Below are 14,510 nucleotides of genomic sequence, written 5' to 3' on the forward strand. Positions count from 1 at the left end.
CGATATCATTGCCAATGAGACTTAATCTTCACCAGAGATGAAATGACGTAGAAACTATGGGCCAAGCCCATACATAATAGTAAGTTCACAAAACCACAGAGATGGCAGGTATTAATTTGAACTTAAAAAATAAAGCTTAATTTAAAATAAATAAACCTGTTAGCAATTATGGTTACACGGATTTTGTAATAAATCCCGTCTGCTGTACATCTAAACGTAGTCTTCTTTAATCATTTATTTTAAATCATGACATAGTTTATCAAAGTACTGAAGTACTGAACATCGGATGACCGCAAGTTCTTGGGGATGGTCAAAAACCACTTGTCTCAGAAAAAAAATCACATCTCTTAACCTGATTGCAGGAACATTCATAATTATTAATACTGTTCCGAGCTGAAATTGAAATAAATGTACAGATTTTTGTTTCGTACAATTTCGTCCGTGGATGATGAATATATGACAGGGAATTCAACCTCATCGTAATAAGTATTACATTGTGGCAATACAAATCAGTATAAAATTGAGACTGGAAATGACGGATGTGTCAAAGAAACAACAATACGACCAAAGAGCATGCAACAACCGAAGGACACCAATGGGTCTTCAATGCAGCGAGAAACTCCCGCATCCGGATACGTGCTTCAGCTGGCCCTTAACAAAAATGTATACTCGTTCAGTGATAATGGACGTCACAACAAACTCCGAAATGAACACAAGAAACTAAAAAGTGTGTTATACATTATGTTATATTTATATTATTTGTATATAACAGTCACATGTATATATAATTTTTATCCATTTGTATATTATTCTATTCTTAAAATAATGTAGTGCACGTGCCTGGTAGTCACTTTTCTGTAATAGTTCGATTTTTTTAATAGATTGGATTGAGTATGCATTCATATTTTCCTGCAAAACGTTCGTGTGATATTCTTCCGCATGCGTTAACCCGATAAATGTGCATAGATATTTATGATTTTTACTTACATTTATATATATTTAGAACGACAAAATTTTTAATTAATGTATTAAATTTAAAATGAGTTCTTTGCAGTCTAAAATGTCGTACACCATTCATTCAGACCACTCCCGATCGCATGTTACACCATTAACCTTGCACCATAGAACTATACACCTTCTACCATTGCACCACCATATGCCATACAACATTACACCATACACTTTCTTTTGGAAGTTTACACCATCCAAGGGCAGTACCAGTCCAAAACGAGAGTTACATAAATAAAATAATCTCTGTGGCAATCATTGCGAGGTAGAACTAGAAAGCACCAATTAATTCGACACAATAAACTGGTGATCAACTCATTGCATGTTATAATTTCTTAAACATGGACTTCATGTTTATTTTTAAGAAAGACATTATGTAGACGTGGCCGGCTTCATTGTCTGCAAAATATTTAATTGTCAATTAAAATTGAAGAAAACCGTGAGAACTATCACGTTCTTTTAAAAATACCTGAAAGGTAAAAAAGTTTAGGGTGACGTTTGTAGCTGATGAGCGTCAATTTATATAGAATTTTATTCTTCTTTCTTCTAATGTATTAGTCAGTGCAACATCAGACAATCGTGACATCGTGTAAAAGAAAAATAAGATGTAATTTAACTTTTTTTAATTAATATTTGATTAAACGAAATCAAATATAAACTAACTATGTAATATTTAATGAGAGATAGTACTAGGCAAATACATGAAAACGTAAAAAACCGCAAATTGCGTAAAATGCCCACACAACCTATGGTATAAATATCACAGTATTGTTTAACTCATCTGTCAATAGATCATACACATAGCTAAGACAGTTGTTTTCCATATTCGTAAGATGAAGTTTTGTGCGTCTGCAGTTATCTTTTCCATGTGTCTAATGTCAGCGTTTGGTGCATCTGATAATCTGTTTCTTAGAAAATTAGAGAATCTTATTTCGCGATTAGAAAAAGAGGACAAACCCATGACAAATGGTGGAAGTTTCAAAAATGGAGAAGGAATGAAGCACACAGGCCCAGCTGTCAACGCACCACGTTCACTAAAGGTGCATCGTAGAGGTACCGGGAGTGATTTGTCTGTATCACAAAGCGACCATATCTTGACTCTTCACAATGTTGCTCGACAACAGGTCCAACCTCCAGCTTCAAATATGGGAAACATGGTAAGTAACTATATCATTTAGAAGGGAGTGACCCAATCCGTTCGATGACACCTGTAAGTACTTGAAACAAATTTAAATGAATACATACAATATCCAAAACTCAATATAGAAACTTAAGACTCAAAACAGTCTCCCTCCCCTTTTATATAAAATAATAAAACAACAACAAACAACGTTTTCTTTGTTTTTTTGCTGAAAATTCATGCCTCTGTACTATAATAGGTAATCTGCAACTAGTTATTTGCACTTCATATAGTAAGCTTACAAGAATCATAATAGATTGAAGAAAATACATTAACAAGCATATAGTGCCTCGGCTATTCATATCAGTATTATATATCCAGCTACATTATGAATATTAAAAGAGATGATAAGTCTCATACACGTGCGACAATGACATAGTTTTTTAAACATTTTTTTTTTGTTTTTTTTTTTTTATAAAAAATCGTTTTTTCATACTTTTAAACCAAATAAAAATTGTTAAAATCAAAAAGAATGAAAAGTTAAGCTATCCTTTGTCAAGGACTTTTTAATTTGGATTTCACAAATTATATGTTGTACTTAATCAAGGTTTGATTGCCATTAAACTTACAAAAATGGTAAACATTGGACGATTTCATTTAACAATGAGAACCTATATGTCATAAATTTTGATATCACATATGATATTTTGATTTTTACTAATTTAATTTTGTTGGGTTTTAGGGATAATAGATCTAAACATCTTACGAAATCAAAATATATATTTTTTTAATTTGAGAAAATTTGAAATCGGCCTGTTCATGTACATGTGTACAAAAGTATCCTTCGTTTTAAACTAACAGAAAATCAAATCAAATCCATTCAATTGATCAACACAAAACGGTGCCATTGTTTAAAGTATCGAGTAATATTGCGTGTTACATTTTCCCTAACTAGTCCGACATCTGCGCGAAGCAACTCCCGCGTTTTCACGGTGTAGAATGGTAACGGACATATCGGTTTTTTTCGGCGTTTCCGCACTAATCGGGTTCGCCAATGGACTTATCGCGTGGTACCAAACTCAGATCGTCGGTGCCTTTCCTGATCATATAAACAAAAACACTTACGACTTCTTTTCGTAAAAAGTCGTAGAATTCTACAAATAACGATTTCTGAATGAAACAATTATCGACTATTTCAATATAATTATGACTCCATGACCAGAAATTATTCCTTATAAGCAACCTACGGACCCTAAAAGAGTTGATGCACTACAACCGTTCTGATAGGACTTGGCTGTGTATCTATCCATCCCGCACATCAGTTAGTAGTTAACTTGTTTTTTAGAATTATACACACTGAAAAAAGTAACATACGATTACTTTGCTTTACTCTTGACATAAATGATGTATACAAGAATGTTCTCTGACACTGACAGGGAAAATGCAATATGTGATGTTAAATAGTTTGGCTGATTTTATCGAAAATCCCATTTATTCTCCAGCCAGGTAAACTGCCTATCTCCATAGCTCGTTGAATATTAATACTGGTCAAAATAGAAATTGAAATTGGGCTGATAATTTTGGCAAAAGTAATACTAATAACGTCTCCATACTTTAAAGGAAAATTGAGTAGACAAATTAGAGAAAGTAATACAACATATTTGTTATCAAGATTTTAATTGACAAGTGTATTAATAGCAAACAAAGTATACTATTGCAGGCTTTGTACATCTTAGAAAAGCAGTCTACTCTGTTATTCATAAAGGAATACAATTAAAAACTACTTCAACACAACATAGCAGGACAGTTTTATGCTATAGTTAAAATATATGTTTAGTAAAAGTAAGCTATGTGTCAAAATTGGCAACCAATCAACTCCATTATTTAGATAAGGTGATGTTTAAAACTCGAATTTCTTTAAAATTTTATTAATGATCTCCCTGATGTTTTCTCTTCTTGTGCTTCCTACTTTAATGTTAATAACAAAAGGATTGATTGTTTAGTGTGTGCTGATGACATTGTAATTCTCTCAGATTCATCAGAGGGATTGTAAGAGAGGTTAACGATGCTTTATAATTACTGTTCTAAAAGGTTGTTGCAATGAAAAGAGAAGACAATAGTTATGAGTTGTAATTAGTTATGGATTTTTAATAAAATATTGTATTAACCCCTTTTATTTAGATGAGAAAACTATTGGTTGAACATATAATTATAAATATTTGAGGATCACTTTTATAATCAGTGGATTTACTTTCAATGTGAATATGAACTGTACTAAAAGTATATGAAAGCATGTTTTGAATTACATCAATGTATGTCATCGTCAAACTCTCCTAGTACTCCAACTTTACCTAATTTATTTGACCATTCTGTAAAGCCAATTTTAATTTATCGATGTGAAGTCTGGGGTATGATTTTGGTTAACACAGCAGCGAGCTGCATGTAAGGAAAATGATCACTATATTTTAAAAACGGTGTTTCCAAATGATGCTGAAAAACTGCATCAAATTTATGAAAGAGAGGCGAATGTTACCAGAGCAAATGATGCTGAAAAACTACATCAAATTTATGAAAGAGAGGCGAATGTTACCAGAGGGACAGTCAAACTTATGGATTGATAGTAAACTGACAACGCCATGGCTAAAATGAAAAAGACAAACAGTACTCAAGACACAACATACAATACAGACATCTAAAGACTTTAGCAAAACAAACCTCACCAAATACTTGGGGTGATCTCAGATGCTCTGGAAGGGTAAGCAGATCTACTAGGTGTAACATAAATAAGAAATCTAGTAATCTTGCTGTGACTTCTGAACTAGGGAGATACTAAATGTATTTTAATATTATATTATAGCAATACTTAAATATTATCATCATTATTATAATTCTAAGAACATATTATGCATATTTATTCAGTAAAGAATTTCAAAATAATAAAGTGAATACTTGGTTCTTACGTATAGACTGTCTTTCAAAAAACCTGGGCATACAAACACATGAAATTTGAAAAATAAACAGTATCTACTCTTTCACTAAGTTTGTCAAAGATAAGCTATATAAAAAAAGTAATATGTAAGTACAGATCCACGTCATCTGTAACAAACACAAACATGCATATAAAAAGTAACTTAGCAAAAATGGAAAAGACACACAACAATACAAAAACTTACAACAGCACAACACAATGACGGTAATATTCGGGAAACATGAAATCGGGTAACTAGGGTTGTCATCTGCCATTGAATTTAACTGTATATATATATATATATATATATATATATATATATATATATATATATATGTGTGTTCTTCTCATATATTTTATGATTGTATAATACTCAACCCCTAACGGGTGGAATCGTGCTTGATATTCATATGATGAAGCCATAATCTTTCAATAATTTTAATTGGGAGAGATCTGTTTGCGCCACAACCCTTTTTCTCCAATGCTACATTTGTGCAACCTGTTTTAAGATTACAAATTTGGCGCGGAAATGATACCCTTGAAAAACAGTAATTGGTGCAAAAGCACTGCTGCCGTTTAATTGAGGTCTGGAGCTGGTATGTCAGTAATTGCTAGTAGTCCTTTGTCATTTTGTTTACTTTTTTTTCTTACCTACTCTGACATTGGACTCGGACTTCTCTTAAACTGAGTTTTACTATGCGTATGGTAGTGTGTTTGTTTTTTCTACATTGGCTAGAGGTATAAGGGGGGGGGGGGGGGGTTGAGATCTAAAAAAAAACATGTTTAACACCACCGCATTTTCGGAGTTTAATATGACGTCCATTAGTACTGAACTAGTAACATTTGTTAAGGGGCCAGCTGAAGGACTCCTCAAGGTGCGGGAGTTTCTCTGCATTGAAGACCCATTGGTGGTCTTCGGCTATTGTCAAACAAATGGAAGTTTTTAACGACCTTGACTGGCTATTGTCTGCTCTACAGTCGGGTTTTTGTCTCTGTGACACATTTCCCATTTCTATTCTCAATTTTATGTATTTCTTAATACGTATTTAACTTCAGTTATATTCGATATTCTCGGGCCTTTATTTCCTATCATGATTCCCTTGATAGCGGGTTGCTGGTCTGCAGAAGCTATTAAACAGAGAGTTCCAAGTGGTGAATTTGAAATTGTCCCTTCGTAGTTTTTACGAACTCCATCACGTAACTACAATCCCGTACTCTTTCACGAATTTGACCTAGCAAATAAGACTTTTACCGGGTTTGTAATAATATGAGCAACAAGACGGGTGGCACACGTGGAGAAGGATCTGCTTATCCTTCCGGAGCACCTGAGATCACCCTCAAATTTTTGGCGGGGTTGGTGTTGCTTATTCTTAAGTTTTTTATGTTGTGTCTTGTGTACTATTATTTGTCTGTTTGTCTTTTTCATTTTTAGCCATGACGTTGTCAGTTTATTTTCGATCTATGAGTTTGACTGTCACTGTGGTATCTTTCGCCGCTCTTATATAGCTTTGATAATAATAAATAATAAAAATGTCTGCCTTAACATGCCATAATTCTATTTCAGCACTGGGACAATGAGTTAGCAGCAACAGCACAAGAATACGCCAACAAATGTATCTGGGGACACAATTCGGCAAGATCAAACCCACCGACATCGTTCTCTTACGTCGGGGAGAACATTTACGTTCAAACTAGTATGTATAGGAAAGGGTTCACAAAGCATCGATAATATCTACATTTATATGTTCGTGTACTTTCGTCTGCCAATTGTCAATTTCAAAACGAGTTTTCTTTAAAGGAAACCTGTCATACCTAATATGTGCTCACATAAAATCTTTTAACCCAACCTAAATAATAAAAATAAAATAATGAAACATTCAGTTCTTATATTACATTGTTAAAAAAAAATAGCGAGCTAAATTAAGCCTTTCGTTTATGTTTCTATGCATTTTTTAATGTCGCCAAGGAGAGCAGATACTGTTAGAGAGGATATTTACGTCCACACAAGTTTGTAGGAAAAAGGGACAATACGTTTTTGAAATGATTCGGCCGAATCGTAAGAAACTTCGATAATATGTAATAATACACATTTATAACATTTCCGATTGTATATTTCAGACACGATGAACACGGATGTCCTAGAAAGTGGATTCACAGTTTGGGACGACGAAAAAAATGGGTTTCATTACGATAAAAATACTTGTTCTAATGCACCTTGTGGACATTACACACAAGTAAGTACTTTCAATACATCATGTATACATTCCAACCAAACATGTCCTGCAAATACACTGTGGACATCCCACATAGTTTACGTATGTTCTTTCAATACACCATGTGGACATTCTATACACTATGTAGACATTCCACTTACGCATGCCTATTAAATACACCATGGTAAATGGACAATATACACAAAAAGGTCCTTTTCAGAAATAATTCCAAATTGCCATTAGTAAACGAGTGATAAATGCATGTACTGTTCTGGACATTATGATACATTTCTTTAAGCGTGTAGTGAACTTAATGGTATTAGATATTCTCAATGATGAAGGCCATACGGTTACTGATAATTATACCCTCGCTTTAAAAAAAAGGGGGATACTATTTTACCGCTTTCTGTCCATCCATCCGTCCCATGAATATTTTCGTCACATTTTTCTCAGGAACTATATATTCGACAAGGATTTCTGAAATTTGGTTTCAGGTTTATTTAAGTCAGCTATATCGTGTGATGCGTTTTTACATTCATCAATAAACAATTTCCTGTTTACCGAACACTAACCTTTTTTTTCATTTTTAAAATTATCCAACTGCGGCGGGGGTATTGTCAGTGAGCAGTAGCTGACAGTTTCCCTTATTGGTTTTATATTTCCGGCATTCGAACTCTGCTGAATAGTTGTCTGATTAAAAAGCGTTCTTCTTATTTTTAATATCGTAGTTACTATTCAGTACATATTCAATGAGTACGGCGGATGTTACATGGAAGTCGTTTAAAAGAAGTATTTTATATGAATGCAGTCTGATCATAATAATCGAGATATGCTACAATGTAACTACATAAGCATCCACTAGTATATTCGTTTTATATGTAAGTATCATTTTGATGTTTCAGATAATTTGGGCAGAGAGTTCTGCATTAGGATGCGGAGTTTCTCATTGTCCCTCCATGACCAACCTACCGGACTACAGCTTCATAGATTATTGGGAATTTTTAGTGTGTAATTATGGACCAGGGTAAGTAAAATGCAAACATTGCTTCATTTTATACGGTGTTTATATGGCCAGAATACATTGAGCTTTATTGTATAAAGGATTCAACTAGTTCTTCAATGATATCTCCAACATTGTAGACTAAGCTATATATATTTTTTTAAATGATGAATTTGTCTTGGTAATATTTTTCAAATTTTCGTTTTTTTTCTAAATTTTGTCATAAAAACAAAAACGTATAAAACATAATTCCTTAAATTTAGAGTACTAATAAAGTATCTATCTATAATAGCTTTAAAAACAGTAGGCAAAACTTAGACATTTAAAGGGAGTTATTTCTTAATGACGTCGTCTGACAGTTTTGATAGAAACAACAGCCTTTCAGGTAGCTCTCAACATTTTGAACCTTTTTTTCCCCCGTCATTTTTGTTCTTTATTTAGCGTTATCCTAGATTATAGACAAAACTAGAATATACCCCCTTTGGTCTTATTTTAGCAATGTAAAATGCAATTGTAAAAAAAAAAACTACGGACTATAGGCGTCAAATGATAATATATAAAGCTCACTTGGCCCTGTGGGCTAAGATTGAGTAGGACCAAGAACGTGTTTTAGTGTCATAGAAAGTTTGTCATAAAGGTCTTCTGATCGGTACTAGATACCTTGCCAAAGTCGGATGCCCGTTTACCTGTGCGACATGTACAAGTACGGAGACACGTATGGTTAGAATGAGGCTTTTGAGCCAATGCCTTGTATAGAGTGCAAGACTCAAATTTTCCAGGGAGTCTATTCAATTATCCCACCTTCATCTCGTACGGCTTTAAACACAGAAAACAACCATTTTTTTCATTGTTGAATTGTTTTCGTCCTTAGCATGCATGAAATATTCATCGCTGGACGTTAAGAATCCAATTTTAAATCATAGCCAAAATAAGTGTACTTAAGGTTCTAACAATAGTATTGGCTTACTTAATACCAATATGTGATGAAAACAACAATTTTTACTAGATTTAAAATGTACTAAGTGAACTCATCATAGATACCAAGATTGAAATTTTAAATGTACGCCAGACGCGCGTTTCGTCTTCAAATGACTCATCAGTGATGCTCTAATAAAAAATGTTAAAAAGCCTAAGTATTTTTAAAATTCTAAGTCTTTCAACAGTTAATTTATAAATATGAACATATTAAAGATAACGCAAGTCAACACAGAAGTGCTTCGACCCGCAGGTTGTAAATAAACTCATCATATAGATACCAGGTTTGAAATTTTATATTTAAAATGCGGCCGTATCAAAGATGTTTTGTTATATTTCAACCCTCCTCTTCTTAAGCCAATGTAGAAATAACCAATACCCTACCCTTTATGCCGAAAAGTATCTGCCTATATTTTGAATATTTAGAATATTTTTTTACTCTAGCCAAAAAGTGCATATTAGTTCTAGTTATCATATAGCATTCCCCTATTATTGATTACAGAGGTAATATAAATGGGAGATTACCGTACGAGAGTAGCAGTGGAGCTGGCGGAGAACCTGCAACAAGTAATGGATGCCAGAAATGAAAATTTAAAACAAGTAAGTAACCCATCACGGTGTTAAATGTAAGAGTTTCTTTTATATTTGTATTAAATATTATTGATAGAAGTTATCATTTTGTCCGAAACAAGCTTGAAATTAGTACATTAGTCTCATATAACACACTAAACCAAATATATTATGTAGCTGTGTGTTTCTACTTCATCATTCATTGTATTTACCGCTGGGCTGGTTTGTCTTGTTTGATTCTCTGTGTGTTGTTTGTTATAACATAAGCTAGTGTGATGCATTCGGTTGCATTTACGACATGTATATTTCGACGTACATTGTGATATATTGGGACTGCCAAAGCAGTTAAAACAACCATTTTTCTGTTTGATAAAGGCATAGCGCTTTTCATTCGTTGCTACTTTTGTGCACTTTGATGCGAAATGTGGTTCGTGCCAATAAACGCATAATTTTACCTTATTTGTTTTATTCTCATTTCCTCTGTATTGTTGTATGCTAGTGCTGTAGCTTGTTCCAATATGGAATGATGCGGTAGGTGTCATGTAGTTTCCCAATAATTATAGGTACAAGAAGGGATCCATATGTAACTTGCGTCTGACCTAGAGATTAAAGTCCCTTAATGTTGGCTTATAATATGTCGTAAAATTACTTTATACTACTGAGGTTAAATGGCGGACTTAAATCCAGAAGAATTGGCATGTGTGCATTGATAACGGTTGCTGACCGTAAAGCTCCTTTAGTAAATTGATTGCCTGGTTATAGTTTGCGTTGGTGAGGGCTAAGCCTGTGCTGCTTCGTATTGGAGTTGTGAATTTAAATAACTGAATATTTATATGTTTGTAAGAGCAGGGTTGTGGTGTACGGTTGATTCAAACGAATGTCTGCAAATATAAAATATCTCCCGAAAATGAACGCAAACCTAACTTTGGTAGTCTGTGATGCGGAGAAGGGTTATAAGTAACGTCTGCCCCGTGATTTACAAAAGTGCTTTGAATAGCATCCTGTGTCCAATTAGTGTTGTGATTAATATTGCTAGTTGTTGAAGTGTTGAAATATGTGCTGCTGGACCTTGATTTAAAAAATAGCTCACTGTAGGTTGAAGAACTCTTATCCCCGGCTTAGTATATATCTAGGATTTTGATTGGTTAACGCACGTCGTTACAAAACCCATAGCCCCTGGGTGTTGCTAACCATATCCCCGGACGTTGCTAACCATTATCCCGGGGAACTTCACGCAAGTTTTCCTTAGTTCCATGATTGCTACGTGTGAAATATTGAATTCTGTAGATTATCCATGATGTTTGTAATTAAATATTTAATTCATTAACGATTTTGTCCTAATATGCCGATCATTTACACTCATTTCATTAAATGCACCACTTGACTGCCACGTTTTCAAGGAATGGGACTACTGACCTATAGCTATGCAAATTACCCACGTTGACGTCACACAATTTATGGCGTAACGCTCACAACATTGAGCGCCAAATTTAACTCAATCCAGTTTCTCTGTATCCGTATTAAAAACGTCTTATATTTGACTACCTGTAGGGTTCTACCAAAGGTAGTACCCTACACCCCGTAAAAAATATGTAAAATTTCCAAATTTCAATAAAAAATTTTTAGATAATGAAAAAAAAACTCGCCCGATTCCGACTAAGACCGGGGATAAATTCGTTATCTACGTTCATATCCATATATAAGGATATTTTAACACCCTTCAGTACCCTGTACACCCTTCGGCTACGCCTCATTGTGTACAGGGGTACTTCAGGGTGTTAAAATATCCATATCTACGTAACTTATATTAGCTCCTGAGTTTGATGTAATGTCCTTGAATTTATGAATAGATACAAATTTAAATTGAATTAATCACTGTCCAAAATTTCTGATTCCATGTCTCCGACTTCTGTTCTATCTAAAATCTGTGTATCCAAGATTTCAAGTAAGGTCCTCTTCTTCACCAGTGTTTCTGTGTCTGCCGATAGTTTTTGATGTTCAATGTCATTGTCTGCAAATTTCTTTTTGGTCCTGATGATAAGCCTTGTGACGGCGCTTCTGTGTCCACCACGAATTGCTCTCAGTTTACCCATAAGTCACGGCACCAATTGTGTGTTTCTTGTGGTTAGTACTTCGCTTTGTATTAAAGACGTATAATTAGACAATATACGTATAGTGTCTTGAAATATGAAATTTATTTGTATGAGGCTTAGAAACGGGAAAATGCGAGGTTCTACCGAGCATTTTCCCGTTTCGTGCCGAATACAAATAAATTTCATATTTCAAGACACTATACGTATATTGTTTTTATACTGAAATCGATAAAAAAATAAAAAAATAATAAAAATATGAAACAAATATTATTAAAAAAAGTGTTTGGAATTTCCCCCTTGGGGTACCATTTTGGGGTATTTCCCTATGAGCGTAGTCTAGGCGGTAAGCATTGACAATTTAAGGAATTAGAAAGGGAAAATGAATTTAATTAATAACATTTGATAAACATGGTATATAAATTACCAATTTGAAGACATAACAGGTTTAAATTCATAAAAGTTTGACCATTGTTAATACACGTTGTCATGGTTGTGACGTGACGTTGTAAGTAGGCGGGGCTTATAGGTGAATTGAGGTCATTGACGTTTAAAGCTAACGTTTATACGTATAGCTTTATCTGTATAGTAAAATAGCTGATTGCAGTATAAAGGTTGACTGTTTACTATTCTGCTTAAGACGTTATGTATACAAAGACGTAATAAATATGTGACGTTACAATACGTTACAATAACAGCAAGTAAGTGTCTCTGTATTGCAGTTTTAACATTCGTAACAAGGAGCACACTCCTGTATATGAAGTCCGTATAGTGTGAATATGCACGATCATAACGTATCAACTGAGATATGTAAACACCAAACAAAGGGGCAAAGGGTAGGCCATATTACTGCTGACAAATTGATAATTGGGAAGTTGAAATCGTCCCGTTTATCATAGATTTTGGTGTGAAGTCTTCAATATTAAGGAAAAGATCAAGGTATGAAGCAGTTCTTCTAATATCGGTAGTATTCTTAATTTCAAGTTCACTGGGATATATGAGATGTAAGTTTTGGCTGAAATATGGGTTATTCAATGATATGACATCATCAATATATCGGGGGAAAAAAGAATTTCGCAAGGTACTTTTTCTTTTATTGATTTAGAAGGTTATGAATGAATTTTGCTGCATACGAGTACAAAAACAAATCGGCCAGTAGGGCAGCACAGTAAGTACCCATTGGAATATCGACTGTCTGTTGACATATAAATCCTCCAAACTCAACAAATATATTGTCGTCAAAACGTCCAGCATTTTCATATCATCTTCAGTATATTTTCTGGTAGATTCAGTGTGGTTCTTCACAAAATATGAATTATTGTAACCAAAAACAAGAAATTTGTATCTATGATTCCCATTTTTGTAGAAAAAGCTCTTTTTAATGAGATGGTGAAGTCGATCTTTCAACTGAGCATGGGGAATAGTAGTGTAAAGGGTAGAAAAGTCAAAAGTCTTTACGTTGCTGCAAAATTGCAAAGATTGTGATCGAAGATTAAGCAGTAGATCTTTCGAATTTTTGAGAATCCACATCTGGTTAACACCACTGGTAGAAAATATCTCATCACAATAAAACCAGTCATAAATCAGTTATCATAATGCAATATTTTACAACTGTTGCATTCAATTGGTAAGTAATCTTTTCTAATTTGTTTCAGATCCTGACCTAACAAATGGACAAGCCTGAGAATTTGCCTTACTGTATTTCTTGTACTGAATCTCTGACTGCATGGCTTTGAGTGTAACCAGTTTTTAATGTTCTCTTGTGTATTTACCATTTACAACTCAACAATTCTGGCAATGATCAATGTCAGAAATTAGTCGTTTGCTTTGTATTCATAGAATATGATCTTTATAATGTTACAATGTTTTACTGCTCTTCTCTTTGATTAAATATTTAGCAATGGCGCATCTAGTTTTTGTCAGTAACATCTAGAATAAAAAAAAACTAAACGGTACAAGAATAATGATTTTGTAAAGAAATTATTGTTCAGAACTCTATCGAATTTGAAAACCGGAACAATATGGAGTAGGTTATCAGACACTTTATAACTATTCATTGTTATATTTGGTTGATACATTTAAAAATACTTGCCGTTATCTGAATGATATTTTTTCGTTAAATAATCCAGAGTTCTCTAAATATACTACTTAAATTTACCAAAAAGAACTAACTTTAACTAAATCTAACTAAAACAGCAGTAGTGATCCTTTTCTAGATTTAGACATTTTAATTTCCAAAGGGAAACTGCATACTAAAATTTACGACAAAAGAGATCGATTTTCCTTTTTTTAGACGGCGATGTTCCTTTGTCTCCATCATACGGTGTTTATATATCTCAGTAAACTGCTGTACCCCTATTTTTTTTTTTACCTTTTTACCTATTGTGTCCGTTTGTTTTGTTCACGCATCGGTGACAATATAATGAAATTTGATGTGACTGTCATAAAAGTGAGAGGTTTAGCTAGCTATAAAACCAGGTTCAATCCACCATTTTCTACATTTGAAAATGCCTGTACCAAGTCAAGAATATGACAGTTCTTGTCCATTCGTTTTTGATGCGTTTTA

The 14,510-nt window shown here is 33.7% G+C and overlaps 1 protein-coding gene across 1 annotated transcript; it reads left to right on the top strand.

The window, feature by feature from the left end:
* Positions 1-1,811: 1,811 nt before the first annotated feature.
* Positions 1,812-13,703, top strand: LOC143078420 (GLIPR1-like protein 1). Its single transcript, XM_076253291.1, has 6 exons — positions 1,812-2,165; positions 6,661-6,790; positions 7,215-7,330; positions 8,212-8,333; positions 9,787-9,884; positions 13,600-13,703. Exons 1-5 carry the CDS (start codon positions 1,842-1,844, stop codon positions 9,869-9,871), a joined length of 777 nt encoding a protein of 258 aa, XP_076109406.1. The 5' UTR covers positions 1,812-1,841; the 3' UTR covers positions 9,872-9,884; positions 13,600-13,703.
* Positions 13,704-14,510: the final 807 nt, after the last annotated feature.

This window comes from Mytilus galloprovincialis, chromosome 6, assembly GCF_965363235.1.
Source record: "Mytilus galloprovincialis chromosome 6, xbMytGall1.hap1.1, whole genome shotgun sequence".
Lineage (NCBI taxonomy): Eukaryota > Metazoa > Mollusca > Bivalvia > Mytilida > Mytilidae > Mytilus > Mytilus galloprovincialis.

Coding starts and splice junctions, on each gene's coding strand:
- LOC143078420 (XM_076253291.1), top strand. CDS start 1,842: ATGAAGTTTTGTGCGTCTGCAGTTATCTTTTCCATGTGTCTAATGTCA. Junction 2,166..6,660: donor CTTCAAATATGGGAAACATG/GTAAGTAACTAT, acceptor ATTCTATTTCAG/CACTGGGACAATGAGTTAGC. Junction 8,334..9,786: donor GTGTGTAATTATGGACCAGG/GTAAGTAAAATG, acceptor TATTGATTACAG/AGGTAATATAAATGGGAGAT.